General features: G+C 53.2%; 1 protein-coding gene across 1 annotated transcript; it reads right to left on the bottom strand.

The window, feature by feature from the left end:
• Positions 1 to 27,697, bottom strand: LOC127231129 (cholesterol 24-hydroxylase). The gene is made up of 15 exons (XM_051196581.1): positions 27,453 to 27,697; positions 19,434 to 19,514; positions 18,720 to 18,801; positions 15,431 to 15,504; positions 14,936 to 15,022; positions 11,206 to 11,344; positions 10,631 to 10,741; positions 9,716 to 9,866; positions 9,522 to 9,584; positions 7,178 to 7,250; positions 5,331 to 5,415; positions 4,741 to 4,851; positions 1,645 to 1,733; positions 1,005 to 1,071; positions 1 to 733 (listed from the first exon to the last, which is right to left on the bottom strand). The coding sequence occupies exons 1-15, from the start codon at positions 27,569 to 27,571 to the stop codon at positions 563 to 565; spliced, it is 1,503 nt and encodes a 500-aa protein (XP_051052538.1). The 5' UTR covers positions 27,572 to 27,697; the 3' UTR covers positions 1 to 562.

The raw sequence follows: 27,697 nt of genomic DNA, 5'->3' as shown, positions 1-27,697 counted from the left end.
TGCAGTCAACACACATTTATTGGGCATCGACTCTGTTCCAGACCCTGGTTAGCAACAGGGGCCTCAGAGACGATGTGCACACAGACCCTGCCCCATGGCACTCACAGCCTGGCAGGGCAGCTGGTCACATGAGCAGACAGTCACAATACAGTGTGGTCAGTGTGTTAGAGGTAGGCACAAGTGACAAGGGAGCACAGAGGAGGGACCCTGGCCCGGCTGTGGGTAGCAAGGAGGGCTTCCTGGGGGATGTGTCACTTGAAGATTTTAGGGAGTGAGCAAGAGTTAGGGTGTCTCTTTTGAGGGTGTGGCCAGTGCAGAACTTCAGAGGTTCAGGAGAGACGGTGGTGGTGGTGGCTGGGAGTCAGGCAGAGCCCACCGGAAAGGGCCGAAAAGCCAGCAGATGAACGGAAGCACTGAGGGTGTGAAGCAGGCGAGGGTACAGGGCCCGCCAGGAGCCATCATGGAAGGTTGCAGAAGAAGGGTCGGGGTGCCGGTGGGTGGCCATGGGCAGCAGTGGGGCCCAGTGAGGCCCTGGCCCCGGGAGTCTGACCTTACCCAGGGCTCAGCAGGGTGGGGGTGGGGGTGCAGGCTGCCAGCCCCGGGGCCTCAGGGTGCACAGCACTGGGTCGAGTGGCTTGAGTGTAGCCTGCTCTTGCAGCCCAAAGCGCTGCCCAGGCACCAGCCGGAACTCGAGCCTCTGAAGCAGCTTGGCCATAACAACCTTCACCTCCATCTGTGGAGGCAGGGAATGGAAGGGAGGAGGGGAAGAGAAGGGGGGAGGGGGAGGGAGCAGAGGGACGGGCAGGGAAGAGGGAGGCGGTAGAGGAAGGGTGAGAGGCAGGGAAGCAGGGTGGGAAAGGGAGGGGAGACAGGGAGAGAGGCAGGAAAGAAACACAAATGCACAGGTTCCCCTCTCTCGTTCTCCTGTCAGGCACACCCAGCCCCAGCACCCCACCCCCACCCCGCAGTCATTTCTTGGAGGCCCCAGACCCTCCACATCCTACCTGAGCAAACTGTTGCCCGATGCAGGAGCGGTGGCCCAGGGAGAAGGGGAAGTAGGTGAATCGAGGCCTGCGGGAGAGAAGCCCTTCAGGGTCAGTACAAGGAGTGGGGTGTCCACACACCTGTCCCCTCCTGTGACCAGGTTGGGGCCAGGAGCAGAGCCATCCTCAGCAAACTGCTGAGCTCTGCCACTGGGCAGGAATGATGGTTAGTGTTAATCATCAACTTGGCAGAACTAGAAGCCAGGAGGAGGCAAGCCTGTAGAGGATTATCCTGATTGCATTCATTGATCAGGAAGCCCCGCCCACTGGGTGTGGCACCGTTCTTTGGGCAGGGCATCCTGGGCTGCTTGAGATGCAGGGAGTAAGTCAAGCACTGGCATAACATTCCCTGACCTCCCTGCTTCCATGCTGAATAAGCCACCCTCAAGATCTCTCTCCCCCTTTAGTCAATTTTGTCAGAGAATTTATCACACAACAGAAAAGACACTTGACTCAGCAAGTGACACGCTGCCCCTGAGCTGTGATGTCCCCCTCAGCCCCCTCCCGGGGTCCTGGAAGAATGTGTTCTGTGGGTGCAGAGGGCTCAGCCCAGGAGCCTTCACCCTCAGACCCCATCATGGCAGCTCACAGAGGGACTTACTTGGGCGCTCCAGGGCTGAAACGGTCGGGGTTGAAGGTCAGCGGGTCTTCAAAGTAGGTGTCCATTCTCCCCATGACATAGGTGCTGAACTGCCGGGCAAAGGGGCTGGTGCCTCTGGGTCCCAGGGCAATCCCCATGCACCTCCCAACCCACTTCAGCCCCCACCCCACCCGGTTGATGTGGGACACAGCCCCTTTCTGCCTATTTAGTTACATGTGACAATCCACTCTCCCCCTGGAAAACCTCAAAGAGGAAGACGGGGGACACTGGTACAGCCGTTACCATCGGGCTTGCTGGATCATCCCCAGGGGCAGTCACAGTGACCTCTGTCCTAAGCATAACAGGGTTGGGGACTTACCTGAAGTCACCCAGGAACTAAGTGGTCTGAGGCCTGGGTGCTGGGAGGCACCTTCCCCCTGAACACTGGAGGCTGACCCCTCCTTCACCTCAGCCTCACTTCTGCCTGCAGAGCAGATGCTAGGGGAAGCTGAAGCCCCACCCTCTTCACCTGAACTCAGTGCCTCCTGAGAGAGCTGGTTCGCCCTCTACACCCTGGGTGCCCAAGGGCTATGCGTCTAGCCCAGAAAAGCAAGGTGTCCCCTAACTAGGCTGTGGGCACTGGCCACCTCATTTCCCTGGGAGTACAGCAGCCTGGGGCTGAGCTGTGAAAGTGAGTAGCAGCAGGGGGCCAGGGGTGAGGAGCCAGGGGATCTTCTATGGACCAGGGGTGTTTGCTGGACATTACCCCACGCACATGAGTGGCTGACTTTGGTACCTGCCACCCAATACCACACAAGGATGAGCCAGGCTCACAGGAACCTGAAGCTAAGGCAGGGGTGATCAGGGAGCTGGGGTGGGGCCTCCTCTACACATCAAAGCCTTGTGTGTACCCTCCTCCAGTTCCGCTGCTGGTGGCTGCCTCATGGGCACTGAGTGGGCACTCGCTCAGGATCTGTCCACATTTAAGACAGAGGCCAGGCAGTGGCAAGTGCCAAACTGAGGACAGTGATCGCTCCAGGAGGGGGGAGTAGCATGCAGGGATGGGTGGCAGTTAGGAGGGCCATTACGAACAATGAGCCCCACGGGCGAGTGAAGTACACACAGAAGAACCACACACAATCCATCTGGATGCAACAGGTCGAGGGCAGGAGGCGGAGGAAGAGGACAGGAGTGGGGAGAGGCCCATAAGGGAAGAGAAGAGCTAGGAAAATGTCCGGGGAGGTGATGGGGGATGTCCTCTTGTAGGCTGTGAATTTATGTTATTGATTGACGAATAAAGCTGCTTCGGCCAATGGACAGGCAGGATGTAGCCAGGTAGGAGGTATACTCGGGACAACCAGGCTAGGAAAACGGTAGGAGGAGGAACTCGGAGAGTAAGTTGTGCAAGTGGCTCCATGTAACCACCAAAGGAGTAATATGCCAGAGTAATACAGGAAAGCCATGCCTCGTAGCAGTACATAGTTCAATAGAAATAGGTTAGTAATTAAGAGAGAGCTAGACAATAAGAAGCCTGAGCCATCGGCCAAACAGTTTATAATTAATATAAGCCTCTGTGTGTTTATTTGGGACTAAACGACTGTGGGACCGTTTGGGACAGAAACTCCATCATCAAATGGCACCCAACACAGGGCAAGAGTTTCCCAGTAAAATGGGGCTGCAGAGGGCTTCCTACTCTTACAGTCTCATGCAGGCCATGGTGCAGAGACGCTGTGGGCTTGAACACAGCATGGCAGATTCCCGCCAGGGTACACAGAGGCCATCCCCAAGCCGTCCAGCATGCTGCATGCATGGCAGATTTAGCTTTCACTCATAAAGACAAAAATGGTTTGTGGGCAGTGTGCTGCAAGCTGCTTGATGGCGGCACAGATGACAGCTGAGTCTGTGAGCACGGCTCCCAGGGCTGGTGGTAAATCGCCAGCCACCGCCACACCTGACTCTTTTAGAGTCTCAGCAGACAAGACAGTGAGTTCCCGTCTCTCCCTGCTTACATCCTGTTTCCACCCAGCTACCTCACTTCCTGTCTGTCTGTACAGACCTCCAGACCTCTATGGTTAGCCAGTGGCAAGCTCCATTCTCTGACCTTCGGACAGGCTTTATTTGTACAAGCAAGATATCACCACAGGGAGGGGCAAAGACTGGGGAGATGGTCCAGTGGTTAGAGCGCTTGCTACATGAGCCTGAGGACCAGTGTTGAGAGCCCAGGAGCACACTTAAGATGCTGGGTGAGCATGGCTGCCCTGCTGCAACTCCGGCCTCAGAAGGCAAAGGGAAATCCCCAGAGGAAGCTGGCCAGATCGCCATATCTCAACCTTTGGGTGTGGTAGAGAGACCCTGACTCTGTAGTAGGTAGGAAAGGGCTGAGGATGGTTCTGACATCAACCTCCAGCTTCCACACTCATGAGCACCCTAGTGCATGCATACATCCCACACACGTGCCCACACACATGTATGTACACCACACACACACAAAATGGACTCACAGAGGACTCCAAGAACATTCCATAGCTCCCTTCTGCCTGCTCTGGAGCCCCAAGGAAGTGACTAAGCCTCACTGAGTGTGGAGCACCTCACTGTGTGTGGATTACTTCACTGTGTGTGGAGTACTTCATTGTGTGCGGAGCAGTACCTCACTGTGTGTGGAGCACTTCACTGTGTGGAGCACCTCACTGTGTGTGAAGCACCTCACTGTGTGTGGAGAACCTCACTGTGTAGAGTACATCACTGTGTGTGGAGCACCTCACTGTGTGGAGCACCTCACTGTGTGTGAAGCACCTCACTGTGTGTGGAGAACCTCACTGTGTGTGGAGCACCTCACTGTGTGTGGAGCACCTCACTGTGTGTGGAGCACCTCACTGTGTGTGGAGAACCTCACTGTGTGTGGAGCACCTCACTGTGTGTGGAGCACTTCCTTTCTAGATCTGTCTGCTGGACATGTGAAGGGTAGAAGAGGACCTGGCAGGGTCACAGGGACACTCGGGCAAGCACAAGGTAGCCAGGAAAGTGACTGTCATGATGGTAACAGGCCTATGGCTTCCCTTAACTCAAATTGTCCACTCTGGGAACAATCAGGCCAGCCCGCCTGAGGGCCCCACGCACCAGGAGAGGAGTGTTGCCGGGGACTCTGACCCCATCGATCAGGGTCTCCTCCTCCAGCAGGCGAAAGGTGCCCCATGCTGGTGGGTACAGCCTCAGAGACTCTTTTAGGACCTACAGAAGACATGCAAAAAAGCGGGTGCAGGGACCCAGGAGACCCCATCCCATTCCCGCTGAACACACGCCCAGCCCCAATGTGGCCCACATTCCCAGAATGCCACCCTTGCCCTAGTGTCCAACCCATTATGTGACCAAAGGAGAAACTGAGACCCAAAGGAGAAGGACACAGGGGCAGCATTGGGACCAGAAGGGCAGGGCCCCGCTCCTCCCAGGGGATGGCTGCCTGGGGCACAGGGGATGGAGGGTACTGAGCAGCTCCGCAGAGAAAGGTTTTGGAACCAGTGTTGTCTGGAGGTGCAATTTCAGTCCCAGTTGCTAGATGGCCACTTTCCAACCCTGGCTGCATTCTTGGGGGTGGGAGCGCATCTCCATCCTGCTATTGAATCTAGGGGCACTTGAGTTCCAAGGGGGGCCCAGTGAGACAACGGTCTGAGCCCACGGCTACCCATAGGCGGCTCACCCACACCGCACACCTGGGACAGGTACTGCAGTCTTCCCAGATCCTCACAGTCCAGGTGCCTCTTGGAGCCGACCACCTCATCCACCTCAGCCTGCAGCCTGCAGGTAAGACAAAGACATTCACCTCTGGAGAGAAAGCTCCGCCCTTTAAAGTAGCATTTAAAGTAAGGGTGGAAGAGAGATCAAAGAGCAGGGCCTGGGGTTCCCACCAGCACACACTGCCCCCCTCTCCCGGGAGAGACAGCTGCATCCCAGCCCTGGAGTGGAGGCTTCACAAGTGACCTGAGATGGAACCTTAGAAAGGAGCCACACCCCCACACAGCCCTTCACAGAGCATGCCCACCACGGTGGACTGCCGGCAGCTACAGCCAGACATGCGGGCAAGAATGGTCCGGGGAGGCTGCAGCTGTATCTGGGCCACTTCACACCCATCAGGGCGGTGGGCAGCGAGTAAGAAGTAAATAACAAATAACAAGGACGAGCTGGGATGCGGGTGGAGAGCGGGTGAGGACAGAAAGCTGCGTAGCTACCATGGAAAGCAGGGTGGTAGCTCCCCACGTTACAATCAGAATTATGGTCTGGTGATTCTGCCTCAGGGTGTAAACCCACAAGCTCTGAAGGTAGTAACTGATGATGCAGAACATGCATGAGCCTTGAGGACTCAATGATGAGCTGACATAATCCAAACACAGACAGACACACGCTGTCTGATGCTCCTCTGGACAGGTGCCTACACTGATCGGGGCATCGAAGTCTGGGAGAGCCCAGCTGCTTAAGTAGAGTGAGTTTTTAGGTGGGGCAGGGAAAGGCCCCGGGATCAGGTGGTAGCCAGGCCTGCACCACAGTATCAATGCACTTCCTGTCCTTGGACTTTGAGTTTAAAAATAGTTCAAATGTGACATATTTTCCCAGTATCTGGGATGGGATCTGGGCCTTGTGCATGCAAGCACGGTGACAATGAGGACACCCTACTCTGCTTCAAAGCGCATATTTCTAGTGTATATATACACACATATATTAATACATATATATTTATTTAAAATCCAGTAAGCGGTTTTTAAAATCTTGTATATATCAGGGTTTTGCCTGCACGTATGTCTGTATGCATGCAATGTCTGTGGAGGCCAGAAGGCTCTGGATCCCCTGGAACTAGAGTTACAGATAGTTGTAGGTCACCATTTGGGTGCTGGGAATCAAACCTGGGTCCTCTGGAAGAGCAGCCAGAGCTCTTAACCACTGAGCCATCTCTCCAGCCCCCATCAAGGCATATTACACTCTCATGCCATCTCTCACTTCTGCCCTTTGTGCTGGTGACCTGCAGCATCTTGCATGGCCAGGGGCTCTGAGCTTGGTTCTGTCTGCCCTCTGACACTCCTGAGGGGGCCCATCTGCAAAGGAAGCCAGCTGGGAGCTGACCAGCTCAGGCACCGCGTCCGGCTATCCTCCATGACCCGGCCACACACAGGGCTGGTGGTCAGGCCCAGCTGGGATAGTCTGCGCACAGTAGGAGGAATAGGACCACAGTGCTAGCCCACAGCTCTTGGTCTCTTGGCAAACAAAGAATGGGAGCCAACAGTCCCTGGAGAAGACACTGCTGAGCTAGGACAGTGGGGGTAGAGTAGGGTGGAGGGGCAAGGTGATGGCTACATCAAGGATCCCAGATGGCTTCACCGGAGGAGTGTGGACATGTTCTCCAGCAACAAGCAGAGAGTAGAGCCTGTAGGCCAGGAAACAAGTACAAGGCCTTGGAGTAAAGGGAAGCAGATCCATTAGAGGGTTCCAGCCATGGCATGTGGGGACAGGTAGCCCTTGGAAAGACATCAGAAAAGCCCTTTGCCAGCCCCCAGGGCCGCTTTCATACCTTGCCACGATCTCCGGCTGACGAGACAGCTCCATCACTGTGAACGCCAAATGGTTGGCAGAAGTCTCATGGCCTGAAGGAGGAAGGGAAGTCACCACCATAAGAGGAACCACAGGGTTGCCCACCCCCTGCCCCCTGACCCCAGGTTCTCAGTAGCATCTGAGAACCCACCTCTTCCCCCTCCATGGCTGTGATATGAAAGGGACTGTCTGTGTCTGTCTGTCTGTCTGTCTGTGCGTCCCCTCTCCTGGCCAGTGGGTGAGTAAGCCTGCCCCATATCTCCATTTAGTTGCTCTGAAAGCCATGGCTTCCATCCTCTGCCCAGCTGTCCCTATTTTACAGAAAAGAAAGGCAAAGGGATGTGTGTGGTGGCCACACCTTTAATCCCAGCACTTAGAAGGCAGAGGCAGGAGGATGTCTCTGAGTTTGAGGTTCAACCTGGTCTATATAGTATCTCAAAAAGCTGAAGCTAGGAAGAACTCGAAGTTGTGAGTGTTTGAGTCCACCGCCCTGCCCCGCCCTGCCCCGCCCCGCCCCGCCCTGCCCCGCCCTGCCCTGCCCTGACCAGCCCTCTGGGGGCCTACCCAAAGCTTTCAGTTCCTCCTGAGGTCCAAGAAGGAAAGTGCCCCTCCAGTCACAGGGACTGATAGGACACCTCCTCAGTCAAAGGTCAGGGTCCTTTCGGGAAAGCTGAGCTCGGGAAGGATGCCATCAAGTTGATAGGGTCAAAACCCTCCAAGGGTGACTTGGCTGGGGGAGGGGCACTGAGTCTCATGACTGCACTGGAGAGGGGCAAACAGCTCAGCAGGTGGCCACTAGGGAGTAGCCAAGCCATCTCACAGCCAGCTGGCACAGGGAGGTGAGGCCACCTGCTCCTAGGGTCTCCCCTAAGGACAGCTCAGGAGTGGCCAGCCCTGGACAGCCTGAACAGCCAAATGCATGTGCACACGCACACACACTCACACACTCACACACTCACACACATACACTCACACATACTCACACACCATACACACACTCACACACACTCACACACCATACACACACACACACTCACACACACCACACACATACACTCACACACACACCACACACATACACTCACACACACACATACTCACACACCACTCACACACACACTCACACACACTCACACACCACACACACACACACCCAGGCCCCCAGCTCCACACAGGCCAAGGCTCAGGCTGGGATGTGAGGAAGGAAGGCCTGTTCAGTCCTCACTGGGAGACAGGTAGAAGCTGGGCAGCACCAGCAGTCCCAGCTCACAAAGGGAAGAGGAAGTTCAGGCTCTCCAGGGGTTCCACACTGGCCCTGCTTCCCAGTGGCAGAAAGACCTGCCGTTCATTCAGAGGTAGTTTTTACTGTTTTTTCTTTTCTGTGTGCATGTAGGGGAATACATGTTCATAGCAGTGCACATGCATGTGTGTGTGTGTACTGACATGTCCATGGGGTGCATAAGCATATGCGTGTGCATGTACTGACATATTTGTGGGTACACATGCATATATGTGTGCATGTACTGACATATTTGTGGGTACACATGCATATATGTGTGCATGTACTGACTTGTTCACAGGTGTGCACACGCATATGTATGTGCATGGACACAGAGACCCCATGTCAACCTCAGGAGCTGTCGCCTGTTTTTTGAGACAGGGTCTCTCACTGACTAGAGCTCACTGATAAGGCCAGCTGACCAGTGAGCCCCAGGACCCCCTGGCTCCACTGCCCACACACGGGATTTTAGTCATGTGCCATGGCGCCTGCCTTTGTGTGTGGATGCTGTACCCACAACTCAGTTCCTGATACTGGCATGGCAAACAGTTTACCAACTGAGCTGATGGGAACACAGCCGTCACCAAATCAACTTGGATAAATACAGCCTCCCACGAGAGGAGCGGACAGAAGGCAGGGTCTGGGCATGAAGGAGGTTTTCACTTGGGCCTAAATGCTTGGAGGGTGATTGATCTCTGAGGGCTTCCCTGAGGAGGAGGCACCAGCCAGATTGCTGGGGAGGGGGGCTTTCTAGGTGAGCAGTAACACTAAGGAGATGAGCAAATGAATGAATGTTCTTGGCACACATCGGTACCAAGCTAATAAATCTTAACAAATCTGAAATGAAGGAACCCTACATTCACAGTCAAATTCTCCTAAGCCAAAGAAGCCAGTGTCCCAAACAGCCCAGTCAACAGCTAGGTCACAAGGACAGCAGCAGACAGGCTCCCTTCCTGCTTGGAGCTAGGCTCAGATAACCCCCAACTCGACCAGGGTTAAGGTACCCGGAGCAAAGTGTGGGCCGTCCACACCACGAGCTACGCACCCGCTATGAAGAAGGTGACAAAGTTGTCCAGCAGGACCTCGTCGTCCTGGGCTCCCTCTTCAGCTGAAAGGCAACGATACACTCAGCCCCACGGCAGCCCCAGCTCATCGTTTTCTCTGAAGCCGGAGGCAGAGCCAGCGGTGAGGAGCACCCCCAGCCGGCCGGGCCCTGCTCCTGGGTGTCCCAGCCCGCACCTTTGAGAATCTGCGTGAGGATGTCTGCGGGCACGTCCTCACCCCTCTTCAGGGCCTCCCGGCGACGCTGCACCCAATCCTTTCCCACCTGGCGCAGCAGGCGGATGCTCTCCCGGATCTCCCGCAGTTGCTTCCTCTTCCCTGGCATGAACTGAAGCAGACCCCCCTGTTCAAGGCTGTCCTTAGGTCTGCAGTTCCCTCCCCAGCCCCCACCCGCAAATCCACACAGCGGTGTGCTGGGGGAAACGTGAGAAAATTCTAGAAAAGTTCAAGCAGCCAGGCAGACCAGAACAAGACAGCAGACTGTGTCCAAGCATGAGCTTCCCCCTCCTGCACCAAATCAACTGAGGAGAGGCCCTTCCGCCTCCATGCAGCGCTGGGAAGAGAGGGCCCCTGAAGGCGGGAGAGAGTCAGGGCTGCATCGGGAAGGAGAAGTCGGGGCCAGAGGGAAGGAAGTAGAATTCAGTGGCTGAAAAGATAGAGTGGTGTTGGGGGCCGCAAGCTCAGAGACTGAAGGCCCCCAGGAACAGAAGGGAGCCTGGACATTGGCTTTCCCCTTTCTTCTTCTTCGTGTCTGGAATAAGGAAGTGATAGCTGGAGCTACAACAGCCATCTTATGACAATGAGGTGAGGACAGTAGAACACAAAGACAGAAGAACCCAGGGACATCTGTCAGGTGAAGGCGTCATAGCACCCTAGAATGCCTGCCTTGGGGACCGTTTAACACAACACAAAGATTCAGTCCTTACGTTCAGCCACTTTGATTTTGCTCTTCCACTTTTAGGCAAAGCATGCAAATCTGGACTCAGACGACATTCGGGACACACAGAACCCATTCTGAAGAAGTCGCTGAAGGAGGCGTGTCAGCACACACGGGGCACAACTACAGTGTGGTTGCGGAAGAGCAGGCAGTACCTTCGCCAGGGTGTTACGCGATGCACTGATACCCTCCAGCATGACCTTCACCGCCTGGGACAGGGGTTTCTGGGCGCCCAGGAGCATGCTGGTCTCCATCCCAAAAGCTGCCTGTGTGGAGACAAAGCTGAAGTCAAAACCTGGAAAAGCAGGCCACAGCGCTCCCTCACAGAGACGGCACATGCCGCTAGAGGCCTGGGCCACCCACGCCCACTGCAGTGCCCTGCTCACGATTCTACTGGCTGTCCTCAGACAGGCTTCGTGCTGTCTGATGACCAAGTCTACTATGACAGGCCCAGCCATACCCCACGGGGGTGTACAGGATCATGAAGACCTTTGCCTTGACCAGCTGAAGCCAGTCCCAATACCTCTGGGGGTTCGTCTCTGGAGACGGGGTCAGAACCCCAGGCCCACAGTAGGTCACTTTGAATGTATGAGATAAAATGTATGAAAACTACTCTGCAGAGCACAGAAGACGTTCAGCTGGGCTACGGAAGGAAGAAGGGAGAGGTGGCCCGCCACCCCTGTGCCCCAGCCTCCTCCCCTGCCCCACACCGGCCAGCACCACCCATTACCTTGGCCAGGATGTCAATGGTGGCACATGTCAGCATGTCCTGCATGGACACCGGTGTTTGCCCATCGGCCTTGGCTTCTAGAATTTCCACCAGCTGCTCCGCCTTCTCATTGAATGTCTCCATCAGGCTAACCAAGGAGCTGGGGAAGCAGTACAAGAGTCCCCTGGCTGGCCACCCTGTCCCCTGTAGTCTGGCCTTGCCAGCTTCCCAAACTAACCCCAGATTAAGACTGGGGTTAGAGCTATGAACCCAGCCCTGAGTGGACACTGTCCCTTTGGCCCCATCTTAAAAGTCCCATAGGTCCTCTGCCAGTGTGATGTCCCCACTCCGACTTCAAAGGGTTATGAGTGCTGACATTGTGGGGTCCCCTACAGTCCTGGACACAGCTGCCCTGACTCCCTGCTGCCCCTGTTTGCACTCTGTCCCCTTACCTGCCTGGGCCAGGGAACCAATTGCAGTCCTTGTCTTTCCCATTTCACTCCTGCCCCTGAGCAGCCACGGGACCTAAGTCTATGTGGAAAGGAGACCCCAGATGCCATCTGCAACTCAGCTCCCAATGCCACTGTGTTCTCTGCCCTGGCACATCCCCCAAGCACAGAGTTTAGAAGGATTCGTGGGAGGACATACCCCAAACTCAAAAACAGCAACCATGGAGAAAGGAGGGGAGAATTTCCCATTACACACTTTTACCAGGAGAACATTATGTTTTTAATTAAAAGTGGTTAATAGTAATCTGAGAAAAGAGCGCATGGGTAATTTTGTCCTATTCTTTTAAGATGTGTGTACTTTAAGTGTGTGGGTGTTTTGCCATGCATGTAATAGTGTGGCACACACATGCCAGGCACCAGTGGGAACCAGGGGAGAGCATCGGGTCCCTTGGAAACTGGAGTGAGACAGTTGTGCACATGCATACATGCACTTGGATGCATATGTGGAAGTCAGGGGATAACCAGATCCTCTGCAAGAGCAGCAAGTGCCCTTAACCACTGAGCCATTGCTCCAAGCCCCTCTCGTCCTACATTCTTAACCTTGAAATTTATCTGGAAATTTGGAGTTATTTCCAAATAGGAAGCTTCTTAAACATTAGCAAGAAGTATGAAAGAGAAACAAAAAGAGCATTTTTTTTTTTTTTTCCTGTTAGGAAAGAAACTGCTCTGGGGCCTCACCTACTTGGTGAGACTCTTTCCTGGCTGCTGCCAGCTGAGCATCTTATCCTACAGCCAGCCTTCTGTGGAAGCATCTCCCAGCACCCTTCCTCCCCAACCCCAAAGCAACTGTTGCTCTTAGGGAGGTTAAAAAAAAAAAAAATCCACCTCTAGGGAAGGGAGGGAGGGGGCAGACTCTGCCCCCTGCTGATGTCTTCCTGCAATAGCACCCTCCTGCAAAAAACAAGGCTCAACCCACTATGGGGCACAAGTCCCTCCACCGTCCTCCTCCCTGATAGCACCTGGACACCTGCCCAGCTTCCAGATGGTTCTCAGGACAGTCTCTCTCAAGCACCGATACATGATTCTAACCCTTTCATTTCTCTTCATCTGTTCACACAGTCTGCAGGGATGCGTTGTGTGGCTGTCTTTTTTTTTTTTTTTTTTTTTTTTTTTTTTTTTTTCCACTCACAGTCTGGGGAACTGTGTGGGCAGTGTGTGGCTTGTCATGCTGACTTTCTGGCCACCACTGTAAGCAGAGCAAGCTGCTGGAGGGAGGGCATGTGGTGCAGCCTCCACAGCCTCTCCTGTGGTCTTTTGTTTTAAGCATCTGTTTATTTATCTACTGTGTGTGTATTTGCATGTGCATGGCATACATGTACACGGGTGCACATGTGGAGGTCAGAGGATAACCTGGGGGAATTGCTTCCCTCCTTCAACCAAGTGGATCCCAGGAATCAGACTCAAGTTGCCAGGCTTGGCAAGCAAGTGCCTTTATTCATTGAACCATCTTGCTGTCCCCAACACTCTAGTCTTTTCTAGAAAAAAACAACAAAAACCTAGACCAAGCTCTTCTGGTGAAAGTAAAACCTTGGAAGTAGAAAGTGTGAGTGTACACTCTCTCTGTTTTGTTGAAAGCATGTGGTGACACTCTGTGGGGGGGCGACAGCTGGAGACTGAGCCACCAGCCGTTTCTATATTTTCTTCATTGGTGAGTTTGAACTTACCCAGCCTCTCAATGCTTGCATGCTCCACAGTCTGTTCCCTAAAGCTTGACAGCACAGGTGTTTACAAAGAAATGTCCCTCTCCAGGGTGGCACCTTAACATCTGGTGAGAGCCACTGAACTGTCCCATGAGAGGGCCAAGGTGGCATACTTGGTGCTGTGTGGACCCCTTTGTATGCATAGTGTATGTGCACATGATATGGGTGTGCCTATGCACATGTATGTGAGTGTGTGAAGCCCTGAGTGCTTTCCTGACTGCTCTCCACCCATGTGTGGACACATCTCTCACTGAATCCAGGGTTCGTTGTTTGAGCTTGTCTAGCTGGCTAGCTGCTCTGTCGATTTCCTGCCTCTGTCTCCCAGGTTCTCTGATAACAGGTGGACCTCCACACCCACCCAGATTGGAGGGCCTAAATTCTGGTCTTCATGCTCACATGGCAAGAATTTTTCCTGCTATGTCTCCCCAGGCACCAGTGGTGTTATGAAATGTCCTGGGAAGCACAGAATGAAATGACGGAGTCTGACAGGAGTCATAAAGAGTGCCCTGCAGCTTTCTTTCCTCTTTAAACAATTATTGCGGGAGATAAATCTCAGAGGAATTGGTTCTCTCCTAACAAATGGGTCTAAGAATTGAACTCAAACTTGGTGGCAAGCATCTCTACCAGGTGAGCCATCCCACTGGCTCTGTGGTTAGACTCTGTGGTTAGAACCATCTGGTTGGAATCCATGTTCCCCTCATAACTGGGGGCAGGGACCACATCACTCAGCTGGATTGTGTAGCCCACTCTCACTCTCCTGTTATTCCGTAAGCAGCTTTTCAGTAAGTTCCAGACTCTGCCAATTCCTCATATCTCTCATGGGCATTCTTGGAGAGCTTATGGGATATCTTGTGTTGTGTGGACACAGAAGTTATGGGCAGGGATCCCTCCTATTTCTGGGACTCATGATCTCATTAGAGAGATGGGCTGGTTGGTGAAACAATACTGCCTGAGTGTGGCAGAAGTCATGATGGAGTATGAGCTCAGCCCTGGAGGGGATACCTCAGCTGGGTATCAAATAGGCAACAGGAATTCCCTAGGGAAAGCACATTGAGATGGATAAACAAGAGTATGGTAGCTCCAGGATAGTGGAAGAAAGCAAGGCAGGGAGAACTAGGGAGGAAGGGCTGAGCTCCATCTTTCTTTTGACAGTGAGTCACTGAAGGCTTCAAGCAGCAGGGTGGGATAAGTCTGAGTTTTATTGACATCTGTCGGGGCAGGGAGGGAATGTTTACACAGACCCTACAGATTATTTAGTCTAGACTCTAGACTCTAGAGGGACCTTACAGCCAAAACCCTCACCTTAACCCCTAAACAAAATTAACATGGCCAACTTAGGGCAGACCATCAGCAGGCACCCTGGGATGTGATTCTTGTTTCTACAAGAAGACAGACCCAAGCCTCATCATGAGGAGGTCACAAACAAGCCCCGGCCAAAGGATGGTGTGTCCAGGTGAATAAGGCCTCCCCGCTGCAGAGCCCTCTGCAGCCAGCACTGCCCTGGCCAAGTCGGAAGGGCCTGTCCCATTCCGACATGCTCACCTGCGACTGAAGGCCAAGTCCATGACTCTTCTCTGCTTGTACCAGCGCCCATAGTCGCATTCAGACACCAATCCCTGGCCAAATAGTCTGCAAGAGACAGGAGTTGGGTGCCAGAAGGAAGGTGGAGAGCAGGAGGGACTGCCCAGTGGGCACGGGGTCACCTGTGTGGTGATGGCTGCCTCACACCGTGGATGTAGCCAGTGTCAATGTGGGTGAGATAGTCCATGCAGCACAATAAAAAAGGAAGTGTGATGTGTGTTTCAGAACATCATGTGCATCCTACAAACATGCCATTTCTCTACATCAACCTAAATAAATAAATAAACAAACAAGCAAGGTGACCCTGTGTCCCAGCACCGACAAAATCCCATGTCCCTATCTGCCCCCAGAGGGGAAAGAGGCATTAAATGCCAGTGACAAGCGTGGGGTCACCATGCACAGGACAGCCATCATGTGTGCTGCTCCCAGTGGAGCCCTCCTTCCTAGGATCCTTACCTCTCCCCAAACACAGTCTGAATCGCACGGTACATCTTGGAGTCCTTGTTGTACTTGGTGGACATCAGGAACTTCTAAATATCCCCGCAAAACAACACAATCCATGAGAGGTTGCCCTTGGCAGCGTGCTGACACCAGCCAAGCCCCAGCCCCAAAGGGAATATAACAAATACATGACCAAGTAGTCTGTTGGTCACATACCAGGAAGCCTATCTTTAAGTGAGAGCAATCGAGGAGGGATACAGAAAGGGGTCCTGTGACCACCCAGCTGGAGTGGGCATGGGGCCATACACCATGCCTCCCAAAGCAGCGTGAGAGAGGCCCACGCTTCCATGAACCTTTGACACAGGAGAGACCCTGTGTTCTCTGTCATCAGCCCCAAGCCGGCCTCACAGGAAGAAGGACTTTCTGGAGTGTCTCTCAAGAGCTATGTGGCATCAACACTGAGGTTACTTAGCAGCCTCTGGGGCAGTGGAACCTAGTAGAAAATGGATTGGGCTGGGCTCAGCACTGCTCCGTATTTGCTAACACCCCCCCCCCCGATGAGTTGGTCTCTGCCTGAGAATGATGATGAAAGGCTATAGTGATCACTTAAGCTAGCTCTGCAGCAAAAGAGCTGAAAACGATGCCTGGTACGCAGCAAGCGCTCAATAAATGCCAAGGACACGCCGACATCCTGCAGTTCCCTTCTTGCTCTACCAGCCCTCAGATACACGAGCTGTTCTATGCTCACTGTGCTCACAGATGGAAAAACAGGGATTTGAAACTAGCAGGAGGAGCCTGGGATGCTGCGGAGTTTGTACAGTGCGTGCCCAGGGAGCACAAAGCCTGGGATCTGCAGTGCCTACCCCTGCAGGAGAGGAACATGGTGGTGGACACCTGTAATGCCAGCACGCGGAGATGGACGCAGGAAGATGAGCAGGTCAAAGCCATCCTGGGCTACATAGTGAGTTTGGGGCCAGCCTGGCCTATGTTAGACTCTATGTCCAAGAAAAACAAAAAACAAACAAAACAGCAAAAGCTGAAGCAAGCTAATGTTTGTGGTGGACACAGGATTTGAACCAGACAATCAGCAGCCAAGTGAAAAGAGAGAACTCTGGGTCCTAAGGTACATCCCAGCATGAAGTGGGGTGGACAGCGGAGTCCACAGGGCCCGTCAGACACAAAGTTTGGTCCCCGGAGCTCTAGGAAGGAGTTGGGAACTTCTCTCCAACAACCAGGGCTATGAGCTTCCGTGGGCTCTGCCCTGCAGTCTCACACCAAAAGCTTTCAGCTGACAGGAACCCCAGAGGTGCTGGATTTTGCACTCTGACTGACATTAGAGTCTCTCTTCCAATCCAAAGACCCCAGCCCCACGCCCACACACTTCAGTTTATAAATTAAGTCTGTCATCACCCTGTCTACCCAAGACCGTGACAGCAAATGTCACCTTCCTACTCCTCTCAAAGATCCCCCACTTATGTGAGCCCCACCTCAACTAAACTAGAGTCCCTACCACTGAGGCGCCACCACAAGGAATCTCCCACGGCCTGCTCTCCCGAAGGATCCATGACCGACCACTGAGTTGAGCTTTCCAGGGTGAGAGAGATACACAAGGGACCCCCACACCTTACCTCTTGCTCTGGTCACCTCTACTGATGTCACTCACAACTGAGGCAGTAACAGCTAGGGACTTACTCTCCTGCTGCAAATAACCAGAAAACTGGGCAAAAGAAAATGTATAAAGGGTATGTTTTCAGATGCTCGAACACACCATATGGGATTGTGTTCCTAAAGGACAGAAAAGCAAGGCAAGGAAAGGTATAGTGGCTGAGCTCTGTCCTAGCTCTCCACCCAGTCAATTCCAGGACAAAGACACTAAAGGACACCCAGATACAGCCCAGCAGCTGTGCTGAGTGGCACAGGCAGGGGTCAGGCTCCAGGCAGCCGGCAGGAGGCTGGCAGTTTTAGGCCAGCATTCTGGAGGGAAACTATGTGCAAAAAGAGACCCATGATCATCCTACCTCATGAACACGCCGTGCGTACACACAGTGACACTGCAAAACTCGAGATGACAGAATGGATGGACAGCCATTGGCTTTGAGGGTCTCTGGGCTCACACACACCACAGGTGGTTCAAGTTGTCCTGGCCCAGAGCATACCAATCTCGGACACAATGCCTTTGGGAGAGGCTGCAGGAGAGCTGTTTCCTCACAAAGGGGGTGGCCCAGCCCAGGAGTCAGGTCTGTTCTAGCCTATGCTATAGACCTTCAGTCAAGGCTGGAAAGGACCAAATCATCTGCAGGGAAGTCACTTATCAAGCTGAAGTCTGGCATCCTTTAAGGAAGTGAAACAATGACCAAAAAAAAAAAAAATTTTTTTTTTTTTTTTTTGAGACAGAGTCTCATCCTGTAGTTCTGGCTGGCCTGGTACTCACTATGTAGGCCAGGCTGACCTTGAACTCATACAGGCCCCCCTGCCTCTATCTCCAGGGCACTGGAGTTAGAGGAATGCACCACCATACCAGGGGAATTCATATTTTTAAATGAATTTTAACTTTGTTCTCGATCCCATAGTTGTCCAATATGTCTCCTGATGTTGTCCATGAAGTTCTAGCTTAGGGCTGGGTCACTTGGTGGTGACACCCTTGTAAGACCCAGGCCTTGGGCTTTATTCCCAGCATTACCAAAGCAATATAAAACAAAACCCACTAACACTGGGCTGGAGAGATGGCTTAGAGGTTAAGAGCACTTACTGCTCTCACAAAGGACTGGAGTTCAATTCCCAGCACCTGAGTCAGGTGGCTCACAACTGCCCATAACTCCAGCTTCAGGGGATACAAGGCCTCTTCCGGATTCTGCAGGCATTTGCACTCACATGCATACACCCATACACAGATGCACAAATATACACAGATTATTAAAAACTAAATCTCTCTCTCACACACGCGTGCGCGCGCAGGCACACACACACACACACACACACACATCCTGGATTGTAATTTATCTCTCTCTGGGTCACCACAGCCACCTGCATGCAGAGAGCCACACCCACAGACAACTGTGGGAACAGCACCATCTCTTGAGGTGTTGCTGTGTGCCAGGCATGGGCAGAAGTCTCACACATGACAATTCTTACACCATCTCGTGAGAGGCCATCATTCCCATTTACAGATAAAGAAGAAAACTGGCGCCCAGAAAAATGAAGGCACCTGCCCAGGTCATTTGAGTCCCTCCCTGTGGGTAGTGGATGACTGTCCCTACTACCAACATGGCAAAGGGAAGGACACTGGAAGGGAAGGATCTCCTACCTTGACTGACTCAGGACTCGTGACGATGACCGAGGTTTTGTGAAAGACATTGACTCTCACAACAGGGCCATACTTCTTAGCCCTGGGAGACAAAGTGACTGTCAGTTCCCCAGGCCTGAATACCATCACCCCTGGCTCAGAGGTCCCCACTGTCAGGAGGGGCAGAGGCATCCCTTTCCAAGAGACACTCAGCCCTAGTTGCAAGAGCTTCTTCTGGGGCCCAGGAGGCCTGGCGGGGCATGTGTGTCTCTTCTCTGTTGTTAACTCAGTCCCTTAAACTCTCTTTCCACACCCTCCTCTGCCCACAAAAGTTTGTGCTGGGAATTAAGCAAAATTATGCATTTAGAAGTGTTTTGAAAGATAGAGAATAACACCCCAAACAATGATGGTTACCTGCACACCAAGGCAGTTTGCTGATGGGGAAACTGAGGCTTAGAGATCCTAACAGCTATCCTAAGACGCCTCGGTTAGTCAACAAAACATCTTGGCTTCACATTGCCTTATCTGCCTCTATGCTCAGGGATGCTGCTGAGCAGGAGTGCCCTGGGTCAGGTCAGGTACCGGGAGTGCCCAGCTGGAGGGACTGAACTGGGATAGGGACTGGGAGAGACTTGGGGCAGAGTAGGCAGGCTGAGAGTTTCTGTGGTGGGTTAGACAAAGTGGGGTTCCCACTGAGAGACCCAGGGAAAGAACAAGAGACAAGTTGGAACTCACCAATCCAAAAACAAATCTTGGAGCACACGGCCACAATCTTCATCTTTTTTCCAAAAGTAGGGGAGATGCCCCAGAAGGAAGCTAGAAGAGAGGGAAACATCAGGCCTGGCTGTGGTCACCCTCAAAGGGTACCCTTCCCTTTCAGGAGCAGCTGAGATGGTCTTGGGAACTGAGGCTGGAGGAGACGTAGTGCTGGCTTGAGGGCACCAGGCGAAGGTGCTGATGGTGCAATCCCTGGAGCAATGGGAATGGGTACCAAAGGCATCCTCAAATCCAGGAGCAATGGGAATGGGTACCAAAGGCATCCTCAAGCCCTGGAGCAATGGAAATGGGTACCAAAGGCAACCTCAAACCCTGGAGCAATGGGAATGGGTACCAAAGGCATCCTTAAATCCTGCACAATGGGAATGGGTACCAAAGGCATCCTCAGACCCTGCACAATGGGAGTGGGTACCAAAGGCAACCTCAAACCCTGGAGCTGGGAATGGGTACCAAAGGCATCCTCAAGCCCTGGAGCAATGGGAATGGGTACCAAAGGCATCCTTAAATCCTATACAATGGGAATGGGTACCAAAGACATCCTCAGACCCTGGTGCAATGGGAATGGGTACCAAAGGCTTCCTCAGAGAGCAGTCTTACTCTGTCCCTTTTGTCAGAGGTCCAGAGCTGCTATCAGGGAAGGACTCAGTGGCCTCTGGCACTCATAGGATTTTCACCATGTGCTAGGCCCCACACTAAGCCTTGCCCACAATCACTAGCATCTCCTGGCCAGGTTACACACCACAATAACCATTATCATCGTCATGTATAGGTGAGCAGAGACAGGCATGGCGATGCCATTTGCCTAGAGTGTGCAGCAGGTACCAGGAGGGGCTCCACAGCTTCCTTCTCACCAGAGGACACTATATATGGCCTTCAGTGTGAGCGCAGATCATAAGAACACCTGCTTGTCACCTTGATGTACATTTCAAGGGCACATGCTGTGTGATTTTATTCTTCTTTGCTCACTGAGGCCTCTTGGATGAGTTGCAGTGAAATTACAGTTGGAATATTCTAGGTCATAGAGCTCAGGAAGAGACCAAAAGACAGTAAATAAATAATATGCCAGAGAGTTCTGCTTCGGCAGTGAATATACTAAAATAAGATAATCTGGTGACACAGAAAAGAAGTCAGGCTGGGGATGTGACTTGCCTGGCAGAGAGTTTTCCTAACCTACATGAATCCTCTGCTTCCACAGAATTCAAGAATCCCATAAACGAGGTGTGGTGTGCATATCTGTCCTGGCCCCAGGGCTCAGGATGGGATAGGGGAGGCAAAAGGGTTGGAAGTCAGGCCATCCTCAGCTACATAAAGTTTAAGCCAACCTGGGCTAGAGATTCCAGCTGGGGTGGTTGCTGTCATTTAAGGAAGTAGCATGTGAGAGAAAGACCCTATGAGACAGGTTCAAGCAGAGGGGCTTTTTATTAGGGGAAGGGATCATAAAAGGGGGAAAGGGGATGGGGGAGACTGGCCTCCAGAGGCAGGAGCAGCAGGAGAGAGGAGAGAGGAGGAGAGAGGGGAGGGGGACAGACAGAGGGAGGGAGAAAGAGAGAGAGAGAAGGACGGGAGGTGGGCAGGGCCCTTTTAAAAGGGAACATGGTAAATATGCACAGGTGGTGCTCTTAGCGGCTGCAGCTGAGGGCGTATCCTGTCAGAACCCAAGGACAGGCCAGCGCAGATGCCTGAACGCTAACAGTGGCGATGGATAAATAGAGCAGTAGAGCCTCAGGGACAGGTGGGTGGGGGTGACATTTAATACAGATAAGGAGCGTCTCCTCTACGGGGGCCCTGGGGGGGGCTGAGAGGTGCCTCAGTTGTTAAGAGGGTGGTGTGGAAGCATGAGGGCCTGAGATCTAATCCCAAGCACTGTGTGAAAAGGGAAGAAAGAAGAGTGAGGCATGGCAGAAAACGCCCTGCAATCACCACGCTGAAGAGAGGGAGGCCAGGGAGAGGGTGCTCACGGCCTACTGGTGAATCCAAACTACGGAGATCCAGAGGCCTTGCCTCAAGAAATAAGGTATGAAGCAGCTGAAGAAGACATCTCATATTTCTGGCCTCTACATGCACACACTATATACACAGATGACAAATTCACATACATTCAGTGCACACACATGCACACACACGCACACACACACACACACGAAAGATGGCCTATGGGCTGGACACAGAAGCTGTGAGAGATTTAGGCACACAGATAAATGGGGGGAGAACACTCCAGACTATGGGAACAGCGGGTACCATGGCCCTGAGGTAAGTATGTGCTTGGACAGCAGGAAGACACACTTGCTAGGGCAGAGTGCTACAAGAGGCAGTTGTGCACTGTGCATCACCAAGGTGGGCAGGAAGACGCTGGAGGGCATTGTGGACCCTGACCTTGATGGGGTGTGGGTCACTGGAGGGTTTTAAGCAAAGCACAGAGAGGGTCTGACACAGTCCTAAATGGATCCTTTTTAGCCACATCAGAAGTGAGGGCAGGTCAAGGTTCACAGCAAAATCAGAGGTACCAGGGGTTTAGAGGTAAAGAGCAGCAGACCGGGGCAGGGCCAGAGAGAGAGAGAGACAGAGCCGAGCATAGACGTACTCAGTGAGAGGCCAGGGACAGCAGCTAGCTGAATGGGGAAATCTACCATTTACTCAGGTGATGAGTCGTGCCTATGGGCGCAGAGAAATCGTGCATACTCTGCAATTGTGCCAGGGCCTTCTCGGGCTCTGCTTACAAGAGGAGCAGGAGCCATCAGTGACCCTGCTTCCGCAAACCACAGGACATCTACAGGACATGTGCTCCACACAAACCCCAAGAGTTACAAGGAAAGTTGTGCCTCAGTTTCCCAGAAGTCCCTTGCTTTTTTGGCTTAATTTCCTTCTCTATGAACACCCCCTAACCTGGGTCACCTGACCCCATGAGCTACTTTCCTTTCCTTTCAGGACCAATACTTAAGACAGGCAGATGAATCAGAAGCATGGCTGCGGGCCCACTAGATTGTGCCAGTCTAGGGACTAAGAAAGAAGGATTTACAGGATTAATTCTCAACCTATGGGCCACAATCCCACAGGGGTTGCATGTCAGACATTTATGTTATGGTTCATAACAGTTATGAAGCAGCAAAGATGGTAATTTTATGGTGTGTGTGGGGGGGGGGTCCCCACGACATGAGGAACTGTGTTAAAGGGTCACAGCATTAGGAGGGTTGAGAAGCACAAAGCAGAGCTTTGTGAAACATCTGGAGTCTAGGGGCAACTCCATGCTAAACTCAGGGCTGAGGGTTCACAGGACGGTGCCATGTTTCAGCCAGTACCCAGATGAAGCCAGGGATGTTTGGGGACAGAAAAAAGAGACAGTGACCAATGTGAGCAGTTGCCACCAGGTAGGAAGCAGCAGAGTGGAGTGAGTAGAGGTGACCCAGTCTGTGAGGGCACGGATGGGGGTTGGGGACAGGTAGGCATCTGGGGTTGGCATTGGCTTCAGCAACATGGGTAGAGAAGCAGGGGCCAAAACTAAGGAGAGTGAGTTCAAAAGTCAATGGGAAGAGACCGGAGGCCCACGGGGAGGCTCTGCTAGAGGGTGTGCTGCAGGGGCAGAAACTGGGGGGGGGGGCTGACAAGAGGGTGGAGAGACAGGCTTTTTCAAGGCAGAGATTGGCACAGCAAGTTATATAAAGATGGGGGAGTAAGAAGAAAACCAGTGGTGTAGGCAGGAGTGGGGGGAGGCTGGGGGAGGGTCGCTGAGCCAGGGGACAGGCTGGCCTTGGTCAAAGCATCAGTGGTTTCCCACAAGAGCAGCTGGAAGGGGCCCATGCATGGCGGGGCAGCAGAGGTCAGGGCAGGACCCCCCCCCCCCCCCCCCCCCGTTGCTCCACTTGCTGGGGGAAGTAGGAGGCTAGAATGAAAGCTGAGCACGCGATTGGAGGGGGAGGCATCATGGCTGAGAGAAGACAAGAGAGCCGCCGGGAGAGGGGGTGGGCGAATGTGCTGGAGCAGGAAGTATAGGGTAACTGAGGTCGTGCCCAACCAGGAGCAGGATAAAGATGAGTCCTGGGTATCACATACTATGGTGCTGCATTTCCAGAATCTTCTGTTTGTCACTCCTAGAACTATGCATCCTGGGGGAGTGGGGGATGTCTCGGCTTTGAGACCCCTCTGTGAGTCTGGGTCCTCTTTATCCTCCTGGCCTGTCTGACCCAGAGTCTACACCTAGGTCAACTGCAAGCTGGCAAGGCCGGGCAGAAAAAAAAAAAGGAACTAAAGGCTGTTCCTTCTGACTCCAGCAGGGGGCGAAAGGGAGAAAACACACAGGAAGACCTGGCCCTGGAAACCAGCACGTAAGATTGTGAAGGTAAACACTGGGAGCCCACCCAGACAAAAGCCACTTGTCTCAGCCCTGGTGATAGACTGCTTAGGGTAGGGCGGGGAGGGGCGGGGAGGGGCGGGGAGGGGCGGGACAGGGCAGGGCAGGGCAAGGTGGGCAGGGTGCACAGGGAAGGGCAGGGCAGGGCAGGGCATACTTCCCAGCATATCTGCTTTCCCCATAAGAGTGACTGGCCAGCTGGCCATCTAACAGTTCCATGGCTCTATGGCAGTAGCCATCTGGAGGTCCCACTGTGAGGTCACCGAGGAATGTCACCACAATGGTTAGGAGCTGGCTATCTACCACAAATGTTTGCAGGTAAGAACCATGTGAGTGTCTTGTACCAGAGGTACCGGATGCTCAGCTGGGAACTCAAAGTCACTGAATGGTACCACATAACAGGACCAGAGTAAGGCTCTCCCATGCCTAAGCCCTGTACATTCTCTGTAGAAGAGTCCCCATCCTAGACAACTCATGAACCAGCAATTCTGAGTGGGAACAAAAGACTAGCAATGCCGCCATCAGACCATCCAGGAGATAATGTCAAGATATCTACCCAAAAATTAATCAAAAGTAGGTTAAAGGAGACATTTCATCCTTCAGCTGCAGCCACTGCTCAGGACCAGGCCAGCTGGGGCTGAGGAAGTTCACGGCCGAGACCGAGGAATAAAGAGACAGGAAGTGTTTGTGCAGGATCAGAATGCATGGCTTCAGTCTTCAGCTATTACACAGATCAGTGTGGTGGGATGCTGTACTCAACAACAGAGAAGGCCCATTCGGGGAGGGCCTCCTGCAGAGAAAGGAGGATGGAGGGCAGGCTGGGGGTGCAGCAGTTGCCTCTTGCAGACAAAGGGCTCCTTGCTTGCAAGCTGGCAAAGCGCTGGAACACCAAAGGATGGACCCTGTCACACAGGTTTCCTATCCGCCACAGGACGGCCAGTCACAGTTGGTGAGTCCCAACTTTGATTGCCGGGGCCTTACTTATTTATGCTAGAAGACATTGCAAAACTTTAGTGTTACATTTGACCATCAGCCCAACTCTTGGAAGTTATGCATTGTTCAGCCCCCCCACTGGAGAGCCTAGCCTGGTTATTATGGTCGACCCCTTCACACTGCTCTGCCCTCAACACACCTGCAAGTCACAAGCAGGTTCTGGTGTAAGGGGGGGTGATGACAACATAAACAGAACTTGGTTATTTTTGTTTGTTTGTTTGTTTTCGACAGCTTAACAGATAGCAAGGGTCATCTGAGAAGGAGGAACCTCCATTGAGAAAATGGCCACATCATAGTGGCCTGTTGGCATGTTTATGGGGCGTTTCCTCGGATTAGTGATTGGCATGGGAGGACCCAGCCCACTATGGGTGGTGCAATCCCCACTCAAACGACCCTGGGTTGTATAAGAAAGCAGGCTGAGTGTGAGCCATGGGGACCAAGCCAGTGAGCAGCACCCTCCGTGGCCTCTGCCTCCAGGCTCCTGCCTTGATTTCCTCAGATGATGGACTGTAATCTGCGAGGTGAAGTAAACCTCTCTCCAAAAATTGCTTTGGTCATTGGGGTTTTTTTGTTTTGCTTTTCACAGCAATAGAAGCAAACTAAAGACAGACACATATTGCTCCGTAGAAGACCCTTGAACTCACTATGCTAAGTGAGAAAAGGAAGACACAAAAGGTTCCAGACTGCGTGGCTTCATTCGTGTGAAGCGTCTAGCACAGGCCATCCATGCAGACAGATGCAGACCAGTGTTAGGGATGCTGGGGCAGGCAGACAGGCCATGCTAGACAAGATTTCTCCTGGGGGTGACAGGAATGTTCTAGAATTACTGATGATGGTTATGCAACTCTGGCTCAGCTAAACATCTTGAAAGGGTAGACTTTAAAGTATGCACATCATATCATGTTTTGGGCTTTTTTTTTTTTTAAGGGAGGGAGCTGGACACCAGCCCAACCAGTTCTGAAAGGCCCGAAGCCCCTGAGTTTAGGGGAAGAGAGTGTCAGAACAACAGAAGCTTGTTCATTTCTGAGCTGTGGATGGATAGCCTGGAAACAGAACCTGGAGATTCCACCATCCAACTTTGAATCACATGCATGAGCCAGATGCTACTGGGAGAGACGTTCAGGATACCACAGTGAACGAGACAGACACTTAACAAGAGGTGGCCCAGTGACTTAAGATCTACGAGATGACTATAATACATTCAGGGGTTCAACAGAAGGGTCCCCTTCCTAAAGGGTTAGCATTCCAGTCAAGCCATCATGGCCAGGGGAAGGCCTATGTAGGTGGAGTGGAAGGCATCAGTGCTAAGCAAGGTGTAGGGGACCCAGGTACCCACCCCCCCACACACACACACCAAGGTCAGAGAGAGGGCACAGGGACGGCAGAGAGCCGGGGGAGAGAAAAGTTGTCCCCCTCTGTCACCAACCACAGAGGTCACTCTTGAATCCGGAAGCAGGAATTCAGACTGCCATGCAGGAGATGGTACCATCCAGAATGTTCATGTCCAGAGGCCTTAAAAAGTGTGTCTGATGTCACTGTTCATTTATTTGTTCAACAAATATTTATTGAGCAAGCAAAACACGCCAGGCAAAGGGGATACACAAGCAAACACAGCATCTCTGCCCTCCTGGGGCTCACATTCTGTGATGGGGGCAGTCAACAGGTAGGGAGAAGGTGAGTGACTTCAGGGCTAGTGGCCCTGGAAGTCGTCACCCTGTTTGATGTGAGACCAAGAGGATAGCTTCCACAGGACTGAGAAAGAGAACGGAAAGGTCCAATGGAGAGATGTAGGGGACAGACTGGGGACAGGACTGTGAATTCAGCAGGGGTCTTGCTAGCTATGTGCCATATGCTTCACATGGAACTGGACTTTTCAGTTCTAAAGTGATGGGAAGCCCTTGGGACCCTGCCTTAACACATCGACTCTAAGCTTCATTCAGAAAGCTTTTGCCTGGCATGGTGGCGAATGCCTTTAATCCCTGCACTGGGGAGGCAGAGGCAGACGGATCTCTCTGTGAGTTTGAGGCCATCCTGGTCTACATAGTGAGTTCCAGCAGAGACCTTGTCTGGAGAAAGAAAAGGAAGGTACGCTTTTAATGGGAGCCGTTGGTAAACTGGGTAAGAGCCAAGAATGGAATGGAAATACTGAGGACAAATGGAATGTCCCAGGACAGAAACAAAGACACGGAAATGTGACGAAAGTACAGTGCTCTATACTTGAACAGGTTGGCCCGGTCCAAGTCCCAAAGTTAGCAATTTCCACTTTGAATGCAGGCTGACCTGGGCTTAAATCTAGGCTTACCAACTGTGTGACCTTGGGCAGGTGACTTCGCCTCTGGGCGCCTCAGTCTCCATGTCTGAACGATGGGGTAACAGCAGCGCCTACCTGACAGGACTGTCGCTGCCGTCACATTTGTGCGGCCCAGCCAAGCGCGGTGGGCGCCCAGCATCTGCTGCGGCTGTGAGTAATTTGTTACTAAGAATAGTTAGCGCCCCTCTCCGGGCCTGCGTCTCCCAACTGGCCGCGCGTACAAGGCGAAGCCGGACCCCCGGCCCGGACGCGGGCTCGGACTCGGTCCCTAGCCCCCCTCCCCGGATCGAGCTCCCCAGCCAGGCCCCCACCCCCACCCCCCGCTCACCTGGGCCGCGGCGGCCCGGGGATGTGCTCATAGCGGCTGCGAGCGCGATGCACGAAGGTGCAGCAGAGGCCGAAGGCGAGCAGTACGGCGCTGCCGAGCAGCAGCAGCCCCGGGCTCATGGCTCCGGACCCGGCCGGGGTCGGCACCGGGTGCCGAGGGGGCCGGAGGCCGCGACCAACTAGCTGTCAGCGCCGCGCGCCGCCTCGGCCCCAGGCCCCGCGCTCGCCAGCACCGCCCCCGCCGCT

This window comes from Phodopus roborovskii, unplaced genomic scaffold (assembly GCF_943737965.1).
Source record: "Phodopus roborovskii unplaced genomic scaffold, PHOROB, whole genome shotgun sequence".
NCBI classification, from domain to species: domain Eukaryota; kingdom Metazoa; phylum Chordata; class Mammalia; order Rodentia; family Cricetidae; genus Phodopus; species Phodopus roborovskii.
This window is presented reverse-complemented; position numbering and strand designations above follow the sequence as displayed.